The 23,814-nt window shown below is 36.8% G+C and overlaps 1 protein-coding gene across 8 annotated transcripts in view; it reads right to left on the bottom strand.

Annotated features, from left to right (window-relative positions):
• The window catches only part of PCNX (pecanex homolog (Drosophila)), a 129,206-nt gene that overhangs the window by 10,290 nt on the left and 95,102 nt on the right, over positions 1 to 23,814 (bottom strand). For 7 of the 8 annotated variants that reach the window (XM_014539289.1, XM_014539286.1, XM_014539285.1 and 4 more), the window contains 8 exons: positions 20,524 to 20,582; positions 18,663 to 18,878; positions 12,548 to 12,801; positions 10,186 to 10,416; positions 6,989 to 7,089; positions 6,125 to 6,275; positions 1,715 to 1,945; positions 578 to 852 (listed from right to left, as the gene is read on the bottom strand). In XM_014539289.1, the coding sequence (XP_014394775.1) occupies positions 578 to 852; positions 1,715 to 1,945; positions 6,125 to 6,275; positions 6,989 to 7,089; positions 10,186 to 10,416; positions 12,548 to 12,801; positions 18,663 to 18,878; positions 20,524 to 20,582 (1,518 nt within the window). The remainder of the gene's footprint in view (positions 1 to 577; positions 853 to 1,714; positions 1,946 to 6,124; positions 6,276 to 6,988; positions 7,090 to 10,185; positions 10,417 to 12,547; positions 12,802 to 18,662; positions 18,879 to 20,523; positions 20,583 to 23,814) is intronic. The other variant, XM_014539287.1, reaches the window with a different exon arrangement.

Below are 23,814 nucleotides of genomic sequence, written 5' to 3'. Positions count from 1 at the left end.
TTCTTTACTTGTCATCACATTATGATGTTCCTACACCACACACCACAATTTACTAGACAAAATGCAGAGAAAAACATCGCGTGCATTCTTGAAGACAGACTACAGATTTGAGCTTGGAGTGATGACTGGGTTGGGAAAATAGTCGTATCTCTGCACTGTACAACCAGGAGTTTCCACATGAACTGTGCTCCCCCTACTGCTGGAACGGAATACAATAGGTAGAAGAAAGCAATCAATTTGCACAAGTTCCTCATGCTTTTCTGTAATTTGTCCTGTTTGTTGACCCACACATTCTAATAGCAGCAATATGCTGCAAACAGGTCAAAAACATTGAACAAAGGAAACTATTCAAAATTGTACTAAATGCTAAAGCAGTGGTTTTTCGCCAGAGTTGCACATTAGATTTACCTAATAAGAGCCTGAAGATATATATGCTCAGACTCTGCTTCCTGAAGTTCAGATAAAATAGATTTATATTGTGCTGTGGCACCTGTATTTTCCCTACAAACTTTCCAGGTGACACTAAAGCACACTGTCTAGCTCGAAGGTCAGGATACACCACCACCCAGTGGCTCACCTGTGCCAGGTTGACACTATGAAGTTTCTGATGTTTCCCAAACTGATAGGTCCCCCAAGAATTTCTTTAAGCTGTTCGTGGCTGTCAGAGTAAGAAGTTGTCAGGGGTGAGACAAAGATCGGGTAGCCAATAGGTTGATCACAAGATGAGTTTATCATGTTTCTCAGAGCCTGCTTTGCATTTTGGATGCTACCTCTCTCGGGGTTACGGTTCCGTAGAAATACAAGCTCCTGCTGTTGCCCCGCCCAAAGACCTCGGACACATTCCTTATTCACCTGAAAACCAGATCACATGGGAATTAGGTCATGGGGCCAAGAATGAAATTCATACAAACAGAAGCACAGAAATGGGAGGGATACAAAAGACATGACGACCAACTGTGAAAGGCAGGAAATAGGTCACGTCTGCACAGGAGTTAACCGTTTTCCATTGTCATGCACAGGCTGGTACACAGTAAGCACAGAGGACTTCTGCTCTGTCTTATAAAAATACCAAGTAAACTGTAGCCCATTTCATTTTCCAAATCTGTGAATCACTGAATTCTGTAAATGAGATATTTTTTATAGAAATTAGAGGTAACAATATTTTTAGTTTAAAGGATGTTTGTGACTTTGGGGCTTAAATGAAAAAAATAACCTTAATAAATTATCAAAATAAAATTTCAGAGATTAAGCCTCTTAAAGTCCTAAGACGTTTAACAAAAAAAACAAAAACAAAAACAAACAAACAAACAAACAAACAAAAAACAACAACAAGCAAAGCCTAAGGAAATGTTAAAGTGAACCACTGACTGGCCAGTACAAGCTACAGAACTATTTTGCAACCTAGGAATCCCATCATATTAGCAATATGGAGGTGATGTTTAAGAGATTCTGCCCAAATAGCAAACGAAATAGATTTAAAAACTACCAAAACAGAAATAAGCAAAAATGTTAAGGCTTTATAGCGCTTGAGAAAATGTCAGAGGACAGACTAAATTATTGACAAAATAAATAAAACTAAGTGCTTATAAACAATAAATGCTAATGAAATATGGTCATTTTTTTCTCCAAGAGTTTCAACTACTTTTTAAAAGTTTGGATAACGTTATCTAAGTTGCAATTTTTTTCAGATGCAAATTAATGCCTCAAAACTTACTTTAATGACCCTGAAGCTCAGGTAGCGTCTGTTGAGCATGATGACTTTATACTCGTTGGTGCCGTCATCCATGACATGCCGCAGGGCGAGCAAGGAGGGAGAGTTGGCGAGGACCGCACTCCGCCACGCAGGGTCGCCTTCGTGGGCTATTACGAGGTTTTTCTCATGAGATACAATGGCTTCATAGAGCACTGTGGGGTCATCGTACTCATCTGAAGAAGTGAAATGATCCTATACACAGGAATAAAATTTTTTTCTTTTTTTAGGAAAAGAAGAGAATGACTTCCAGGATGATATAAAAACTTCTATAGTTACTAAATCAATTACTAAATAAAAATTTCCTATTAGCACACATTAATATTATTAGACATAAAATATATGAAAAATACTCTAAAAATTTAAGTCCTGGTATTACCAGGTAAACCTAGGAAGCAGCTAAACCTCTTTGAGCCTCAGTTTTGATATTTGTGAATGCCAGCATTATCTGCAAACCAACTTGGCAAGGTTGTTGTAAGAGTGAGATGAAATAGTGTATTGGAGGACTTTTTACATTATGAAGCATTATTCACATGCACAGTGAATGCTTTTATTATTCCATGTAGGCTAGCCCTCAGACTTGGATGTGCATTCTTGGTGATACTGCCTTCTTGCTCCCCGTCACCTCCCCTTCAAACAGCACACACTTGAGTGAAAATTTATCAACCTCTCAATTACAAATGTGAAGGCAGCTGATGTAATATTTGCATTTCCTTAATAACACACCATTTCAGACATTCAGATTTGTGTTATAGTTAGTTAATTTATAGGTTTCTGAATGGGAGATACATTTCATATACTCCTTTGTTTCTTCCTTGCTACCTGCAATGGAATCTTGCACATGGTAATATTAAAAGCCTACTTATCAAATGAATGAATAGTTATTAGGTGAAGAGGTTGTTCAGGGAAGACTCCACTAGTTCCTCCAGGACTAGGAGCCGTCATCTGTTGTAAAGCTCACAACTATGAGCCATATCTCAATGAGTGAGAGGCAGGATAACATGGGCTTTAGAATCATCCTAGAGACGTGGCTCTATGTGAAAAGTGCCTGGTTAGTAAGAAACACAATTTTAGAGATTTTTTAATGTAGTTTTAGTTAGCTAACAGATGATCCTTTAACCGGAAAAATATATATATATATAAAGACATGAAAAAATCAACTTGAGTGAGGAAAACAAAGAAAATATATAAAAATTGGAAAATATTTGTTTAGCTAAAATTTAGAGGATAGGGTTGCATTGAGGAATTTACAAAAGGAGTAGTATTGCAGTAATGAGCTACATTTTTAGCTCTCTGGGAACAAAATTGTTTTTTAAAGTCGAGTCTGAGGTATGATTTACATACAATGAATGCCCCCACTCTAAAGGTAGTTAGCTGCCCTTTGACAAATATGCACACCCATGTAACCACTGCTAAGCCTAGCTAAGTCTAGATGTAGAACATTTCCGTCACCCCAAAAGGTTCCTTCCTGCCTTTTGGCATTCAATCTCTATATCCCAAGCAACCACTGATCTGCTTTCTGAATCTACAGATTCATTTTGCCTGCTTTAAATTTTATATAAATGAAACCATACAATATAGACTCTTCATATGTCTGACTTCTCTTGCTCTGCATAATGTGTGAGATTCATTCATGTTGTGGTGTCTCACAACAGTTCATTTTTTTGTCGTGTTAAGTAAACTTATTCTATCATGTGGTTATCCCATAATTTGTATGTTCATCCACTGACCGACATCTGAGTTGTTTCCAGTTCTGAGCTATTATGAGTAAAGCTGCTATGCACATTTGGTTTGTGTGGACATCTCCTTTAATTTTCTTGGGTAAATATCTAGGAGTAAAATTGCTGGGTCATATGGCAAGTATGCACTAATCCTTCCTTTTAATATATAAACCTATTGTCCACTTTTGTGGATTTTTGTGAGTATATAACATATGAACTTTGGGGATGACCAGTATTGATTTACGCATGTATCTTTTCCTGCCCAAGAGTCCCTCATGGACAATGCAATGCGTGACTAAAAGTGCTGGTCAATAAATGGGCGTTATTTGTTACTTTATAGGTCGATCTCTATTTTCCTCAAAGGCATACAGAATTACAAAACTCATCCAGGTCGCACCTGCGTTCTCTATGGCCTCCCCAGCCCTCATGGCTCCCGGCTGATTCCCCTGCCTCACCCTCCCTGTTTGTCACTGCTGTTGTCAGTCAAGCTAATGGTGAGAGGGTGCTGTTCCCAAGTGTGGGCCTGATCATAACGCAGAGAAGCTCTGTTACAGGCAACAGTGTGTCAGCCAGAGCGACATGGAGGGTACAGACTCCGAAGCAACAGGCAAGAGCACTCTAGCACGAGACTAGAGGCAGTGACCCAGGCATCAGAGGCTTTGGACCCTGTGCCTTGGCGTCTTCTCTGTCAGCGAGATGACACCATCATAATGTTTAGGATGAACTGAGATGCCTGTCAGGAACTGTGAGATAACTATGCTGTGTAAAGAGATGATTCTTACACGGAGATATTTAATTGGTACCTTTTAAGAAACCTGATTTGAAAAACATTTTAGGGAGCATTTGAAATCTTGCTTCCCAGCATTGTAGTCAGTTTGGCTCAAATAAAATTTTATACAGTAAAAATTTCTTACAGGCTTAGGCAATTCATAGGACATCACAAGACAAAAGGAGAAATACCAGACAGAGAAAAACAAAATAAATAAAAATTTTAAGTTATAGTTATTACCTTTTTCTTTTACATACATTTAATTTTGTCTCAAACTCTAAAGCTAGTCTGAAGATAACTTTATTTGATCCCAAATATATATATTTCCCCATCATCCTCACAATAGAATTCCATTTTTCAGAGATTTTTCAAATAATATATCCCTTATTAGAAATGCTCCTAAATTAACATGGGACATGAACTTCATTCCAGTACTTTAGACCACAGTAAAATCACTTGAAGGGGGGGGGGGGGGGGAGATTCAGTCAGCTATGAGCACAGCAGATGCATTTTAATGAGTCTTATCGTGTGGTCTCTATCATCAGATCTGAGTACTACTGTCAAGTGGAATGAACAGAGCAGCAAGTGCCAGTACAGCAAGTCCTCGAATGGCGTCGTTTCATTATAATGTTGATGATCCCGGCCAGGGCCGCTGTCTGTAGAGTGTGCACATCCTCCCCACGTCTGCGTGGTTTTCTCCAGGTACTCGTTTCCTCCCACTTCCTAAAGCTGTGCATGTGAGGTGAACTGGCGTGTCTCCACTGTCCCCGTCTAAGTGGGCACGGGTGTGGCTGTGTGTGGGCAGTGTCATTTAATGTCCAGGGTGGGTGCCTGCCTTGACCCCTGAGCTTCTGGGAGAGGCTCCAGCCACCTGCGACCCTGAAATGGCATAATCAGGCTGGAAAATAACTACCTTACTTGTTTTTATTCATCTTTCTTAAATACTAGAGGCCCGATGCATGAAATTCGTGCAAGAGTAGGCCTTCCTTGCCCAAGCTGCCGGCACCGGATTCCCTCCGGCCCCATGGACCCAGGCTTCCCTTGTAGCCCCGACTTTGTCCAGAAGGTCATCTGGAAGGACATCCGGAAGGATGTCAGGTCTAATTAGCATATTATGCTTTTATTATTATAGATATGTAATAATTCACATTTACTTCAATGTTTAATACTAGAAGTGTTTTAAATCTTTACTTAGATGTTTGGTGATGTTTTGGTGACCAGAAATATGCCATAGGAACTGTTGTTTATAACAATTAGCCTGTGGGAAAACTGGTTTCGTAATGTCATTTCACTTAATGTTGCAGTTTCCAAGAATCTATTGACAACATTAAGTGAGGCCTTATTGTACTTAATTTCAAAATATATTCTCAAAGTGATCCAGGACAATATGCATTGTGAGGCCTCATTTTAATTTTTTTACCCTCCTAGGATTAAACTAGGGCTAAATCTTTCCTAACCATCTATTATTCTATATAGCTAAGTGCAACTCACAGTTCAGTAACAGCAGCATTGAGGAGACTTCTGAGATGCTGCTGCACTGCACTGAGAGTCACCTAACCATCACACGGAAGAGGTGTGCATTACAACCACATGACGTCAAAGCAAGTATCACAGGGCCAAAGGCTTGTTTCCAGTTTGTCACTCACTGCTTGCACTTGTCCTAAAGCTCATGCCCAGATCGGTCAGCCTCTAACATTAATATTCAAATTAACTGGTATAAACATAGGTTCGGGATTCTAAGATAGAGCATCTTGCCATGAATCATGTTTTTCTTTGTTTCAAATTAGAATATTTCTCAAAAGGTTCCTAAGAAACATAACTTGGAAGTCAAGTGAAGAAGCACAATTAACTAGTAGAAATGGATTAGGAATTTTCTCTTCTTACCTGATGAAGTTTAATGGACATACGGATTCCAGGGACTACTACTTTTCTTAGTAATTCCATGTCAGCGAAGATCCATTCGTCTCGAATTGAAGAAATACGGAAATCTCCCTTAAACAGGGCATGCAATCCATAGAGGAATGACTCTAAATTACTGTTAAGATTGGAGATAAAACATTTACATGTTTTGACAACGGTCTTCCATTACATTGATTCTTACATCTGGTTGTGCATCACAATCATGAGAGAGTGTTTTAAAAATAGAGATTTCAAGAACTAATGTCAGAACCCCTAAAGCAGAATTATGAGGAATAGGGCCTTTTGACCTGGGACTGCGGTTTATGAACCACTATAACAGAGTCCATAAAACTAAACAACAGGCAAAGAGTATGTAAGTTAAAAGATAGTAAGGAAGGGCTAGTGGAAAAGATGAAAATTTAAAATATATGGCACTTCTTAATTCTAATTCATTCAGATGCATATGTCAAGAAATACTGTTTATATTTAGAGTTCCAAAATCTAATGTACAACTATATTCAAAGTATAAATGCTCTGGCAGAAACTGCAGTGAAGGATAAAAAAATTAAAAAAAAGGTAAATTGTTAGAAAAAGAGATGTTATGGGGTGATTATTTTTTAAATGTCTCAAATCTATTAAATTTTATCAATAGTTGCCTACATATATGTCAATTTTAAAAGCCAGTTCTGTTAACCACTTAGAACTCAACTATATTCAGCAAAAAGATCTATATAACATCTGAAGAGACTTTTGCAATAAATTAGCATAGTACGCTTCCATGAAAGACGATTCCAGACTTAGATCATACAGCTTCCCACAATCCCTTCCTAAAAACAGAAATGCCATTACCTGGACATATGGTGGGATGCAGTCCCCAGAGCTCTTCGTCCCAGAACACAGAGTCCATAACAAAGAGTCACCAGGGAGGAATCTTTGTCCACATCCAGTGGCTTAAAAAAATAAACAACAACAAAAAAGAAAGAAAAGACAGGGTGAAGGAGGCCTTAAGGTACAAATTTCTAGTTGCAAAATAAATAAGTCATGGGGATTTAATGTAGTGATTATATGTAGCAATACCATATTGCATATTTGGAAGTTGTTAAGAGAGATCTTAAAAGTTCTCATCACAAGGGGAAAAAAAATTACAACTATGTGTGGTCATTGAAGTTAACTAGATTTATGATGGTGACTATTTTGCAATATATACAAATACAAAATCATTATGATGTACTCCTGAATGTCAATTATACCTCAAAAAAAAGAAAAACAAAGAATGTTAATAATCAAAAGGGTATATATGTATTTATCAAATCAGAATATATCTATTTAATGAATCAGAGAGATTAAGAAACTCAACTAGTCTCTACCTCCTCAGATAAGTTTTAATGAAAAGAAACAACAAAACACTCTATGAGGAGGGTCTTTGGAATCTTTAAATAAAATCTAATACTTTATAATACCAGGATGTAAAAAAAAAAGAACCAGGTATAAAGTACTTAGATGTTTAGCTAAGATCCTAATACTCTATAGAAGAACCCCGTTGCCATACAGAGTTACAAAACTTTTTTCCTCGTGGTAAGAACTCTAAGATCGGCTCTAACAACTCAGGAGGGTACTGCCTCGGTAATGGGAGAAAAATCAGCTCCAGACTAATGGCTGGTCCCTCCTAAGAAAGCTTAAAAGCAAGCTCAGAAAAGATCCAACTGTCCCCAAAGAATTTAATTGTCACAGAGTTAAGGTCAAGAATATTTATAGGACTACAAAAATATTCAGCACCCATCAAGGTAAAATTCATAAAGTCCAATAAAAAATTGTCAGGCATGTGAAGTAGCAGAAAAATATGACCCATAAAAGAATAACCAATTAATCACTCACTCAATCAAAATTGTCCCAAAATCGACACAAGATGTCAGAATTAGTTAATAAGGACATTGAAAATGTTATTACAACTGTTCAAAAAGATAGCGGAATGACATCATGCTAAGTAGAAACATGAAAGATTTATACAAAAGACAAGTTAAACCTCAAGAGATACCAAAAATGCAATGTTTGAGATTAAAAAAAAAATGCTGCACGAGATTAACGGCATATTAAACAATGCAGAAGAAAAAGTAAGTGATTTTAAAATATAGCAATAGAAACTTTGCAAAATTCAACAAAGAGATAAAAGAGACTGAAAAAGGCATCAGTGAGCTGTAGGACATCAGGCAGCCTAATATGAATATAACTGGAGTTTCCAAAAAAGGGAAGAGGAGGACAGAAAAAAAATGTTTGAAAAAATAATGGCTGAAATATTTCCAAATCTGATGAAAACTATGTACTTAAGACTAAAGCAGGTACTACATCTAAAGACAGTGTGTACACCCAGACCACAATAAAGATGCTAGTTGTCCAGGTGGCTCACTATGCTCTGAGACAGAGAGTAATCTTGTACCTAGGTGGTTCAACTACACCAGACTTTGCTTGGAAAGCAACAGTGGTGGTAGGAATTAGCTTTTGGAACCACAGGCCTTGCTTGGTATTGTGATTGTGTTACATGGAGTCTAACTAGGGGAGCATCATAGCCAGGAGGGCCATGAGACCTAGAAGGAAAGCTGCAGTTGGTGAAGTCTATAGCTCACCTTATTTTTAGGATCAGACAAGTTATCCTGAAGTGTGATTAGGAACCAAATGAATTACAATCAACCAAGGTGAAACAAATTTTGGATCCTCAGCCTAGACCCGTGGTCAGCAAACTGCGGCTCGCGAGCCACATGCGGCTCTTTGGCCCCTTGAGTGTGGCTCTTCCTAAGCCTCAGGAGTACCCTAATTAAGTTAATAACAATGTACCTACCTATATAGTTTAAGTTTAAAAAATCTGGCTCTCAAAAGAAATTTCAATCGTTGTACTGTTGATATTTGGCTCTGTTGACTAATGAGTTTGCTGACCACTGGTCTAGGCCAAGCACGTCAAACTCAAAGGCTAACATGGGCCAAATAAACAAGGTTTAAGTTTCTGTGGGCCGCAAAAAAAACAAAAGCTTCAATTTTCATAGAAACGTAGGTTTATTTCAATAGAGACATGCTGAATACAAAGGGCTGAAATAAATGAGTAATTGTTAACATAAAATAATAGAACATTTTAATAAAAACTAATATTTTTTCTTGAACATTAACTTACCAGACACTGAATAACTGCATAAATTAATAAGCGTAACACAAATAAACCTATTTTTCTTGTTCTGCTAAAGTGAAATATTTCCTGTTGTGCACATCAAACAAGTCAGTACAAGACTAATGACATGGCAATCAGCTGCTAAAATATGCGCTGCTAGTATTAGTGGAGAGAAATGGTGCACCTGCGTGTAAGGCACGTAAGGGAAATGAATGCAACACGATTATAGTAATCAGTCATTAGCGAACGTTTTAGTTTGTTATTAATAATTATGTATAATAGGATATTGTAAAAATTAAGTTATGACATTTTTATTAAAATGTTTCTTACATACCATTATATTGGCTGGGCTGCAAAAATATTTGCATGCGGCCCGCGAGTTTGACATGCTTGGTCTAGGTGAATAGTCATACTGCCCACATTTCAAGTGTTTAACCATAGCCAGATGTGGTGGTTTAGTAACTACCACACTGGATCAGCATAGAACATTTCCATCATCACAGAAAATGCTATTAGACTGCACTGGTTTAGACTTTGAATTTGGTTTGCATTTGGGACAAAGATATTAAATTATTCTGGTGTGTGAGAGTGTGTGTGTGAGGTGCTGCAAAATGTAGAATTTAAGGAGCTGCCGATGACCTGTAACCTAATTTTGTGTATACGTATGTGCACACACAGGACGGAGGCCACGCTAATTAGAGGGTGAGATTATGACCCTGCAGGTGAAAGAACGAGGCAGAGTTGTTTTGGCAGAGTTGGTTAGTTTGGCCCAACCATACTGAACCAGACAGGTCAGAAATAGGAAGGCCTGGAAAAACTGACCTCATAATGAAAAGATAGTCTTCCCATCTTTAGAAAAACGGACTCAGAGTTATAAATGAAATAACTCTACCTTTGCCCTTCGGGAAGAGCAATACTCGATCCAGTTGAGGTAAATCACACAGAAACTCTCCCTGGATATGCCCGCCAGTCGATGGTCATAGTCTTCATCAATGTTGGGATTAAATGTCGGGTCCACATCCACATAATTTCGATCCGCGTACAGACGTAGTCCCTCCTGCATTGTCTCATTAGCTAGCCACTCTTCTAGCTTAGAAGAGGTTGTAACGTAATAGATGATTCCCTAATGAGGAAAAGATAAAAGCAAAAATTTGAGCTAAATCACATTTGAATTAATTTCAATCTTCAGTAAATAAATTCCAACTGTTTATATTGACAATACAAATCAAAAATATATTATTCTGGCTCAATATTATAAATATACATCTTAAGAATGCTATAATAGTATGTACCTCAGGTCTTCCTGGATGAAAAAAACATTTAATTTAATACTTTTAAAATTACAACCCACAAATTTAGCAAGGCAACTTCAAAAATAATTCTAGTTTACTGATTTTGGGGCTTTTGAATTTAGAATCTTTTAAGAGAGGTGAAAAGCCTTTATTGTGGTGCATTGCTTTTGAAAATTTTCTTATAGAAAACTACTAAATCATCCTGTTATCCTAGCTGAAGTTATAGAAATATATCTAACTAGAGGACTGATGCACGAAATTCGTTCAAGGGGCTCAACCCTCGCAGCCCCGGCTTCATCCGGAAGGTCATCTGGAAGGTCATTCGGCTGTCCGATCTAATTAGCATATTACGCTTTTATTATTACAGATGATAAAGCAATAGAAATATACATACTTAGAGACAGAAAATGCCACACACACAGACGTAAAATTTGTAAAATCAATCTATCTTCCTGAGGTTGTGTTTAACAAAACATTAAATAGAAGACTCAAGGTTCACCCCAGCCAGCACAAGTAAGGTGGCATATATAGGTAACAACACAAAATATGAAAAATTCAGATAAGGGTCATTAAAATTTAGCACATATTTTCCTCCTGAAAATATTGGCTTTGCCTGCAAGCTCCCAAATCATAACCATGATGTACTTCTGCAAAATCTTTAGCAAAAACAAACAAAAAAACAACAACAAAAAAAACCCTGTGTAGTATAGAACTAACCCTGCCCAAAGAGTTTTGGGCTTTGCACTTGGGTCCTGGGAAGTAAGCTCTAAAAGAGTTTTTGTTCACCTGGAGGCTTAGAGCTTTGACCTCTAGAGGGGCTGGAGACTAAAGTTGGACATGTAGGTGCCCAATCACATCTAAGTGATTTCACTCCAAAAAAAACCTCTTCACCCTGAGGCCCAGGTGAGCTTCCTTGATTGACAACACTCTGTGAGTATTATCACACACTTGGCAGGAGAAACAGGCATTGTTGGTGCAATTCCACTGGGAGAGGACAACTGGAAGCTCATGCCTTGGTATCTCTGGACTCTGCCCTATGTGCCTACTTGGTTGATCTTAATCTGTATCCTTCCACCTTAATAAATCCTACCTGTGAGTATAATGGCTCTGCTGAGTTCTGTGAGTCCTTATAGCAAACTACTGAACCTGAGTGATCTTGGTGACCTCTCAAATCTTGCAATACTTTTATTCAGCTTGTTGAAAGTAGTGCAAAGCAGTGGTTAACAGCAAGGGCTTAGGAGTCAGACAAGCCTAGATTTTAAATCCCTAACTTTACTTGCTAGTTAGAGATCTTTGGGCAAGTAGACTTCTATTCTTAATTTGTTTATTTGTAAAACAGGGATGTAATATTACTTTAGAGCAGTGGTCGGCAAACTCATTAGTCAACAGAGCCAAATATCAACAGTACAACGATTGAAATTTCTTTTGAGAGCCAAATTTTTTAAACTTAAACTATATAGGTAGGTACACTGTTATTAACTTAATTAGGGTACTCCTAAGGCTTAGGAAGAGCCACACTCAAGGGGCCAAAGAGCCGCATGTGGCTCGCGAGCCGCAGTTTGCCGACCACTGCTTTAGAGAATTAGGTAAGATACATGTATGCGTATGTGTATGTATATTCCTCAGCATATTACTTTAGAGAATTAGGTAAGATACATGTATGTGTATGTGTGTGTATATTTCTCAGCACAGTGCCTAGAACATATGAGCTACAAATGGTAGCTACTAATATTAATGAACAATGAATAAGTTTCACTAAAGAAAAAAACAGAGGAAACCTTCATAGGTATAATTTAGTGACTATACTGGATACTAGAGAATTGAAATCACTATATAGAAGCAAAGCACAAGTTAAAAAATTTATATATATATATATTGTATATATATATATAAAATTTTATATATATCTTTTTCAAGAAGAGTCTTCAGTTACTAGAAGAGCTAAGTAGGCGCATACCCTACCTTGACATAGTAAGTGGTGAGTACTTTTCGAAGATCAAAGACTTGAAGCATAGAAGCAGCACTGTTGTCAGTGATGCTGTAACCCTCCAGAATGTACTTGGTGACTATGACTTCCCAGGCCAGCCAGCGCTGGCTAAATGCAGCATTGAATGACAGCACATGAGGAACATGGCCGGGTTCACAACAGCAAAACCCTTCATCTTCTTCCACACCTTCAGTTATAGCCTCTACTTCCCGCTGTTGACAGTAAGTACCTTAAAAAAAGAGAGACAGAGACCACTTACAAAGGGAGGACAAAATCATAAAGTTTTCAAATGCTTTAAAGACAAGAAATCTAGAGAGAAGACCGTTTATAGCAAATGAAAGTATGTGACTGATTGCCTTAGAATGGTCATTAACAAACGGCAGCAAGCTCCTGAGACCAGGCACACTGTATATTCATCTCCTACAGAATCACATGCATTAGCACATTCAAGGTTCTGAGGGTTTGTACCATAGAGTAACTAACCTCCTTCATTTTTATTCACCAATTCCCAAACTTTTCAAATTGGGTTTATAACTGCATTCCTATCAAATGAAGACCAAATAAGTAAAGGTATATCTCATGAGGGTTGTGTTAATTCTGAAAAGGAAGAGTGGAATGAGAAACGAATCATCCCAGGGCACCTAATACAGATGGACATGCAGAACTCAAAAGAATGAAAGCTGTTTACCAGCATCATGTCCACGCTGCAAGCCAATATGTTATATACATCCTGCTTATTTGGCTGTATAACTAGTAACAGTTCATTATAATTTAATGTTAAATACATAATTAAAATTTTTCTGTTGCCAATTCCAATAATATGGATAAGATTACATAACTGGCATTTGAGTTTTACCTGCTGATACAAGTTTCAATTATGTATGTATGAAGACTGATTATTCTGCACTAGCAAACAATGCTTTGAAGTTACATTCTTTTATACAAGATACTCATCAAACAGCCATCCTCTGCATTAGTGTTATTGAAGTAAAAATACAAAATTAGATTAAATATTGAATTAGACTCACAGCAATCTAATACTAGCAAAATATCACCCATCACACTGATGTTAATTTTTATTTTGTTATGTGGTCTTGCTTCTATTTAATTTGTAAATTCTTTATATTATATAAGAACTTAAATATATTAAATTGAATTATAATAAAAATAACAAGTGGCACTATACATTTTTTTTCCTTTAGAGAGAATGTATATACCATCCATGTTTAAAACACATCGCTTTGAAAGAAAAAGGTGCCAGGAAACCTAGTCCGACATGGTGGTGGTGGTGGTGGTGTAATAAAAGATATGCTGAATAGGTAAGCTTAACCAACCTAATAAAATGTATGATTAGTTCTCTAGAACCATCAGCAATTTTATTATTTTCTACTTTAATTATATTGGCAAACACTTCCAAAATAATGACACATTGTAGTAACAAGAAAAACTGTCTTGAACTTGACAATAACAGGAATGCCTGCTGTAGTTGATGATTGCCCATGATATGACTATATACATACATATATATTTTCTTTCAGAATAGGAACATATGTAATCTTATAAAGTATTCTTCAAAGAAGTAACGGAAATAAAATTTAATCAAATGTCCTTTGGCATCTTTCGAGAGAATCATATTACATTGTTTACTGTGATCTATTAAAAGAAGATGAATTCTACTAATATGCTATTTTAGTACTTAAATTAACTTAAAAGGACCAATTACTAAATTGGTGAGGGGTACTTAAAGTATTGCTGGGTTTTGCTTATTCTGGGTTCTGAGGATTTTTGCATCGATAGTCATCATAAGTGAACTAAACTATAATTACATTTTTAGCCAGTTTGATCATCTTCTGGTATCAATATTACACTGATTTTGTAAAAAGTCTTGAGAAACTGTCCTTCTTTATCCATGGGCTAGAACAGATTAGAGAGGTGGGAAGAATCAGTCAATTTCTAGAAGGAACTTCCTGAGCCTGGGTTTTTTAAACTGTGGCATGAAGTTGGGTCTATTCCTTAGGTTTGAAATTCGTTTTATTATTTCCTTATATTGACTTTATCCTCTTCTTTGGAAGGCAGTCAAAGGTTTTTAAGTAAAGGAAATAACACGTAGAGCTATATTTGTGCAGATCACTTTGACAGTGGCTTTTAGAGAAGAGACGTGGCAAGAGCGTTCTGACTTTTACTCAGGAGACACAGGGACCTTGTTCAGAGTAGCAGAAAGTTAATAAGGTATGAATTAACACAGGATATTTTTACTTTACCAAACAAACCCCAAGAATATTTTCTAGCCCTAGCCTGTTTGGCTCAGTGGATAGAGCTTTGCCCTGTGGACCGAAGGGTCCTGGGTTCGATTCCGGTCAAGGGCACGTACCTCAGTTGCAGGCTCCTTCCTGGTCCGCGCCCTGGTCAGGGTGCATGCAGGAGGCAACCAATTGATGTGTTTCTCTCACATCAATATTTCTCTCTGTCTTTCCCTCTCTCTTCCATTGTCTCTAAAAATCAATGGAAAAATATCCTCAGGTGAGGATTAAAAAAAATACAAAAGAACCCAAAATAATATTTTCTACTTCAACATACCCAAGTAATACATTTTGCTTCAAAAATTAAGGCAACAACAAAAAGAAAACAAGCACAGGAATTGATATTAATAATTGAAAACATAATTTTGAGACTTGGAAAGGGATTCTACAATATTTACGAGGATCTACTACCAATTACCTAGATCTTTCAGTCACTTGATAGTGAAGATAACGGGTAAAATTAAATAAATAAATAAATAAATAAAAATTATGAAAACTAGATATGTTAGAATTAATTTGAGTAAAAAATGAAAGAAATCCAATTAGCATAATTTTTTTTTTTTTACCTATAATGTTTGACTTAGAAAACTGTACTTGGTAGAAGTAACTTTTATACATAAAAAGTTTACACGATAGAAGCTGTAATCAGACAATTCCGATAGAAAAAATGAATTGGTAACTCAAATCTTGACATAAATTTACATAGAAAAGAATCTTGAAAAATGAAATAAATATGAGGAAAACAGATCAAGAAATTTGTTTAGTTAAATGTCACTTAAAACTTAGCATCCACAAGAAGATACACTAAAATCGAAGGACTTAAATTGGCTTAATGGAATTTACCAGAAAACATATAAAAATGCTCAGCAGATCCAAATATCTGCCTGGCAAAATACTGACACTCTTGACTAATATTTTGAGGGGTCAAAGGTAGCTACAACGGGGCCAATGTTGTGAAGGAAAGAAGTTCTGGAATAAAGAGAAAGGAGAAAAAGCTCTATATTTACATTAATGATTCTATAAAATTAAATATGAATTATATGCTAACTGCAGTGATAGGTGCTGGACACATAATGATGAATGAAGCAGGTCTGATTCCTGCTCTTGAGGAGCTTAAAATATACAGCAAAGGCTTACAAAATACAACCTTGAGCCTGGCTGGCGTGGCACAGTGGTTGAATGTGGACATATGAACCAGGAAGTCACGATTTGATTCACGCTCAAGCCCCAGTGTGGGTTGTGTAGGAGTTAACTGATCAATGATTCTCTCTCATCATTGATGTTTCTATTCTCTCTCCCCTCTCCCTTCCTCTCTGAAATCAATAAAATATATATATTTTTAAAAATAACCTTGAGCCAAACTCAAGTCAAGAGTGATTTTTAAAGGGTTGTTTAGAAGACAAATATGTAACAGAGAATGTACATATAGGCCCAAAAGTTTATAAACACAAATAAACATAAAATTAAAACTATGCTACGCACTAAGGAGCTAAAAACAGAGTAATAATAGAGATAATCATGTAGGACAGGTGGTTAGAGAAGGCTTCTCTGAAAAATTGACATTTAAGCTATTACTTAAAGATAATTATAGGATTAGCCAGATGTGAGGTTGGTGGGAGGAGGGGGGATGGTTGGTACTTTCTGGGCAAAGGGAAAGGCAATAGGAGTCCTTAGTAAGGAATTTAGCAAGAATCTGGCAAGAGAGTGAGGAGGTGATACAAAAAGCCAGGCTGGAGACACTGGCAGAGGCCAGATCACGCATGCTGCAGGGCATGTTAAGAAGTTGAATTCTATTTTAAATGTAATGGGAAACCATTAAAAAACTTAAGCATGGAAGGAACATTGATCAAGTTTGCCTTTTAAAAAAGTCACTACAGCTGACTAAAGAATTACAGGTACCCCTCGCTATCCACATCCAGCAAGAATTCAGGTAGTAAGAGGTACTTACTATGTTCCCAACTTGGTTTGATTTGAATTTTGTTTGGCAAACAATAAGAATTTGGATGGCAAAGGATTTATCCAAAATTTTATTTGAAACTCCTTGGTACCAGACAGTGAAAGTTGGGAGACTGACAGAATTTGGATCAAATTTTCTTTGGAGAATTGCTTTCTCTCTTTTTTTGAAATCCTCACCCAATGATATGTTTTTATTGATTTTGGAGAGAGAGGAAGGGAAGGAGAGAGAGAAAAACACATCAATGTGAGAGAGAAACATTGATCAGCTGCTTCTCATACGTACCCCAAAGGGGAACAGAACCTGCAACCTAGGTACGTGCCCTGACTGGGAATCAAACCCACAACCTTTTGGTGTATGGGACAATGCTCTGACCACCTGAGCCACCCAGCCAGGGCATGATTTGGAGAATTTCTGATCAATATAGTAGATTGAGCAAATAATAAAAAGGACCCCCTTCCAATTCACACACACAGGAATGCTAGATGAAATAGCCTCCCACAGATATTTGTTAAAAAAATAAAAAAGTTAAAGTTTAAAAGCAAAGGTGAAATCTTCAGGTGCCAACAATTTAAAAAGAAGCTGAAGTCATAGCAGTGGTTGGTGTAGTGGTGAGTGGGTGCTGACTCTTGATGAGTCTAGTTGGATTAGATTTGAATAGCACTAGATAAGACTCTAGAAGAGATGGAATTAAGGTCCATAAGACAAGAATAGAAGAACGAGAGAGAGAGAGAGAGAGAGAGAGAAGTAGAGAGAGAGAGAGAGAGAGAGAGAATGAGCCACAAATAGATTACAAATGAGTAACAAACATCAACATTTACTGCCTTAATCTGAGTGTGTCTCACAAGTAAACTCTTATTTCCCATGAATGGAGTAACTTTAGAGAAGCACTTGTTCCATTAACAAAAGATATTATATGACATTTGTTATATGATTCTACACCACAACAGGGTGTAAGTCTGATTTGATCCTCTATCTAGTCAAATGCTTCTTATTTTTTATTTCAGGTTAAAAGCACACAAGGCACTTCTTAGAATACATCAAAACAGCTTAGATGCTCTCTCTAAAAAGTCCAAATGTTCACTAGATTGGAAAGATATACATTAATAGGATGTTCTTCAATTCCTAAAAAACATATTTCTATTCATACTTACAAGATATTCAACTTATAGCACTACATAACATCAAGTTGATGTTTCTGAATGCATGATTTTCTGTGTATAAATAGTTTCATTTGTCTTATACGAAACTGTTTAGGGCTGGTGAAGCAACGGGGAGTAACTGCTTAATGGGTGTGGGATTTTACTTTGGGGAGATGAAAATTCTTTGGAACTAGACAGGGGTGGTGGTTACACAACATTGTAAATGTACTAAAAGCCACTGATTTGTTCCCTTTAAAATTGATAATCTGATGTTATGTGAATTTCACTCCAATAATAATTTTAAAAAAGTTGTTGAGGACAAAGGCTTGACGTCCGTATGAAAGTAACTTGGTTAACTACTCTCTGCCTCACACAAAAGACCACACTGCCTTCTGTCAGCCATCTAACAGATACAGAGAGCAAGCACAGAACCACAGAAATTCAGCATCACCAGGAAAACAAGTCACTTACACACTAGTGGTACTGCCTTTACATATATAGCATATTGCAATAGTGAGTCTTTTTGCAATATGAAATTTTGGGGGGAAATCTAATAATTACTCTGTAACAACTTTTCTCATTCTACAAGTCCAAAGACTAAGGATCAAACTTAAAATTTTTGATTTGGAATGTAAACACAGAAAACTCAGATACCACAGGAGTACATTATAGAAATAAAAGGTGTCTATCTTACCTCTGAATTCAAGTCCCCGCAGCTGGAAAGTGACCAGCCCGTTGCCGATCTCTATAAGGTGTACTAATGCATTGAGGTAGTCAGAGGCAAGAATGAAACAGTCCCCTGTACTGTAGTTTCCCCACCGTCCTAGGAGCAAATCACCACAGAGACTGTGTTGTAGGGATCTGGTTAAATGTTCATAAAAGATGGAATTCAGATTGTTGTCATCTGATCCTACAAGAAGGGATTTTTTTTAAATGTTAAACTTTACTTTAAAACCACTTTATATGAATATACAAGAGTGTTAAACATATTAAAACTAATTTCCAGTTAGGGTTGTATCTTTATTTTTTGACAAGGACAATAATATTCAAACTCTTACAATTTTTATATAAAAACGAAATACAGAGTAATAGCGAAAGTTCCAGAATTTAGGGTTAGAAGTCACATAGCCTCTCTGAATTTCTGGTCCCCATCCATAAAATGCAGGAATTAGAGTACATGAAATCTAAGGTCGTTCCACCTTTTTAACAGCCCATGATCTTTTCTATCACTGTTCAATTAACCATGCAGGAGAAACAAAATTTTTTTTTTCTAAAAATCAGAACTAGGACAAAAAGACATACTAGTAAAGAAAATGGGTAATTCAAGACTTGAACAAACAAGATAGTTCAAAACAAAGATAAATTATCAGTCAAAATAATTTGTATATTGAGATGGCTAAAACTAATTTTCAATGGAAATAAACTGTATATATAAAAACAGCAGCAAAGAACCTACAAAAGTTTAAGAAAAAAATAGAGTAAAACATTACCCAATAAATGAAATGACCATCTTCAGAAATAACCCATGCAAGGCAATTACCTGTAAATGGATGCCTTTAAACTCAGCCTAACTAAATAATAAAATAATGAAAGGGGAACGCCAGACTCTATCTTCAATAAAATGGTCCGGTATAATGCTCTGTCTGACCACTACAAAGTATGCATACTAATTCATATTAACTCGGGACACGGCCTCTTTGGTATGCAAGAATGGTATCATCAGCATCGTGAGAATTCCATGCCCCTTACAAAGATATACTAGAGCTGAGATGGTTGTTTTATCTACCAGAATGTGATAATGACAGCCATTAATATCAATTAATCCAATTTTATAATTATGAATTAATCTGATTATTATAATTTAATTTCTTAAGTAGACAGCATTGCAAGGAATCTTCAAGTCAAATGAATACAAATATTTCAGTCTATTTGGGAGTAATATTTCTTTTAGTAAATTAATTTATTGGATTTCTGTGGTTGGAGAAATGTGATTCACACTTTCTGTGTCAGATTACTAATGGGTGGGCCAACAAGTTTCCCAAACGACAAAACTAAGAACCAGACTTTAGAAACGGTAACACTACCAAGTGGTACTCAATAAGGCCCTGTGTTGAATGGCTATTTAGCCCTCCTACGTGACATCGCTATGTCAATTAAGTAAATGAAGTTAAATTAACATTTACCTAAACATTCAGGGAAGGGGGGAAACAAACATATTAATAAAACACATACTGGTTAGATTACATAGTATTCAAGACAGCTAACCAATTTTACTTTAACCATGTTCTACTTTTTAAACTATATAAGAATAATCTTTGAATGGCAATTTTATCCCTATTAGTGTTCTTAAAATACATTTCATCAAATAAGAATATCAAAGTTGTAGATACTCTAATTCATGTATATTTTGCTAAAGTAAACAAAATAAAGCAAAAGGTATTTGGTTTAAAATGACCATTTGGAACTCACGCAGGATTCCTAACATGTTGGGGAATGAAATATATATGTAACAAATTCATTAGACAGGCTTCTTGATTCACAAACAAAGGTGTTACCTGGGTTTCTATCAAGCTGGGAAGCCAATCTGGTATTTGAATGATCCACTCGTTTTGTGCTGAAGATGGCAAAATAAAACATTTTTAGTCATCTTTTTTATATTTAAAAATGCCTACTAAGAAAAAACTATACAATAGTGATGAAATAAATATTACCACTTTATGACTATCTCTGAGAAAAATCTATGATTAGCATATTGGTAAAACTCTGCAGTAGCACAATAGGTAAGGTGTATTTTTTTTTACTCTCCCACATCCATCATACATAAACACAGCAGTTATTTCCTAACCGTGTGTCACCGAACAGTGTGTAGAGAGACATTGATGAGTTTAATGTAAAAACATCATTGAGCAGGATGAGAAAAAAAAATCCACACTGTATACAGACCTTACAGATGCACAGTGCATGAAACATCCTTTGCAAGGGGAAGGTATATCTATTAATGCCCAGTGTTCCTTTTAACAGTGGTTTCCAAAAAGTGGTCCATAGAAGCCTGAGCAGGGAACTCAAGACCCTTCCAGGGAATTTTCCAGATCAAAACTATTTTCAAAATAATATTGAGCAATTATTTGTTTCTTTCACTGTGTTGGCAATTGCACTGATGGTACAGATCAAGGTGGGTAAGACTGTTGGTGCTTTAACATGAATCAAGGTAGGGGCACCAGACTGTACTATTTGTTACTGCCACACAGGCACAAGACAAAATACAATAAATAAAAATTCAACTTCCACTTTAAAATGTCCTTAATGAACAAATATTAATTTTATTAAATTACAAGCCCTTTTTTTAACACAGTGTGTGGCACGTATAGCACCTCTGCTGCGTGCTGAATAGGGTGGGTGTCTTGAGGGAAAGCATTGTGCAGCTGCTGGATTTACAAGCTGCACTGGGTACATTTTCTCACAGGAGACATTTTTACTTGAATGGCTATTGGATAAACTGTGATTATTCAGCTCTGGGTATTTGACAAACATTTCTCAAAAATGAAGACAGTGAGTCTGCCATTTCAAAGAAAACAACTGACAAGGGTATCTGTTGCCAATAATAAGAGTTTTAAGCAAAAATTAGAATTTTTGAAGACATATTTACCACCATGAGCTTGATAGTATCTCAATACTCAAATAGTTTTCTTTTGGGATTGGAGGTGATATGAATGAATACATTTTAAAAAATATTATATAGTGAAATGTGTCAAAATTCGGAAGCTCTGCATTACTCAGTTGAACCCATATTTCCTAAGTGATCAATAAAAGATGTTATAAGATTATATGTAGGTAAAAAGATCCAGGTAAAGTGTTAGACTTATCAGTGGATTATGATGTAACACAGTTCCAGAAATTCATGGATATGGTTTTAGATTCCACATTTTAACTAATCTTTAGGAAACAAACCATTTGTTGACTTTTACTGAAAGATCAAAGAATATCCACAGTTGACTAAAAAGGCAATCAAAACATTTCTTTCTTTTCCAACTATGTCTGTGAGGCCAGATTTTCTTCATACTGGTATACTTCAACCAAAACAGTATATGGCAACAACAGACTGAATGCAGCAGCAGATAAGAGAATCAAGTTTTTTGGTTTTTTTTTAAATCCTCATGGAGGATATTTTTTCCATTGAGTTTTAGAAAGAGTGGAAGGAAGAGAAACACCGATGTGAGACAGACACATTGATTGGTTGCCTTCCGCATGCTCCCGGCCTGCAACCGAGGTACGTGCCCCTGATTGGAATCAAACCTGGGACCCTTCGGTCTGCTGGCCCACACTCTATCCACTGAGCCAAACCGGCCAGGACTTGAGCTGTCTTTTATTAAGCCAGACATTAAAGAGATTTATAAAACAATGACACTTCTCACTGATTTTTTTGGTGGGATGGAAAATTTAGTTACTTTTATTTCAAAAATTATTTTTGTTTATTTGTAATGGGTTTATTTTTGTTTATTTGTAATGGGTTTATTTTTGTTTATTTGTAATGGGTTTATTGTTGCTATTTTTAAAATAATAAACATTTAAATATAAGTTTTCTAATACAGTAAATATTGGTAGATAAAACCCATAGCAACAAAAACTCTTTGGAGACTTTCAATAACTTTTTGTTGTTGTTAATCCTCACCTGAGGATATTTTTTCCATTGCTTTTCAGACAGAGCGAAAGGGAGGGAAGGGGGGGAGAAATATCAATGTAAGAGAGACTCATGGCTGGCTGCCTCCTGCACCCACCCCAACTTGGGGCGGGGAGCAAACATGAAACCCAGATAAGTTCCCTTGACTGGGAATCAAACTGTGCATGGCCCATGCTTTAACTGCCGAGCAACACTGTCCAGGGCTCCAATAACTTTTAAGAATGTAAAAAGGTTCTGAGACCAGACAGGTTAAGAACTGTGGCCACAGATATAATTTGGGGCTAAATTTAAGTTGTCCCAGAAGAACAGAATATTAATAACACTAAAATTCATCAAAAGGGAAAACACCATGTGTGGTTTTTAGATAAAAAGACCAGAGCGAAAGTTTCAAATCCATAAGCTAGTTCATTGTTTAAATGGTAAGACTACCATTTTCACCTATATATGCCAACATGTGAAAGAGTAGAAAAAAAGCAGTCATGGAACTGGCCAGTAGAATTACAAAGCAGTATAAGCCTTTTCTGAATCAATGTTAATACATATAAAATGTTAAAGCTCCATGACTCAGTAAGTTTCCTTATAGATAGTCTTTCTTAACTTAAGAGGAAAAAAAAGAAATTTGGAGAGATTGCATAAAAGGATAATTTTTAGGCATTAGGTTAAACAGCCTGAGGAACTAAGCCTAAATGGAGAAAAGTTCATGTACAAAATGGTCACTGAAAACTTATCTTAGTGAAAAAAACAGAATCTACACTAATAAAAGAGAAAAATGGTAATTAGCGTACGACCGCTACCCTTCCCATTGGCTAATCAGCATATCCTTATGCAAATCAACTGCCAACTAAGATGGCGGTTAACCGCCAACAAAAATGGCGGCTAATTTGCATATGCCCAGGCGAAAGGGGAAGGACTGAAGAATGGTGATCGGCAACCCAGGCGGCAGGCAAAAACTAGGGGGTGGGCAAAGGCCGCCTTTCCCCACCCCACAGCCGGTGATCGCCATTGGAAAGCCGGGCAGCAAACCCGACCCCAGGGGCCGGGGTTGTCGGCTGGCCTGCGCCCAGAATCCCCATGGCATCGGAGGGCGGGAGGGCCCAGGCGCAGGCCAGGCGGCAACCCCAGACCCTACTGGGGCTGGGGTTGACGGCTGGCCTGCGGAGCGATCCCC

This window comes from Myotis brandtii, unplaced genomic scaffold (genome assembly GCF_000412655.1).
Source record: "Myotis brandtii unplaced genomic scaffold, ASM41265v1 scaffold213, whole genome shotgun sequence".
NCBI classification, from domain to species: Eukaryota; Metazoa; Chordata; class Mammalia; order Chiroptera; family Vespertilionidae; genus Myotis; species Myotis brandtii.
The sequence above is the reverse complement of the archived record's forward strand: the minus strand, read 5'-3'. Positions and strand labels throughout refer to the sequence as shown.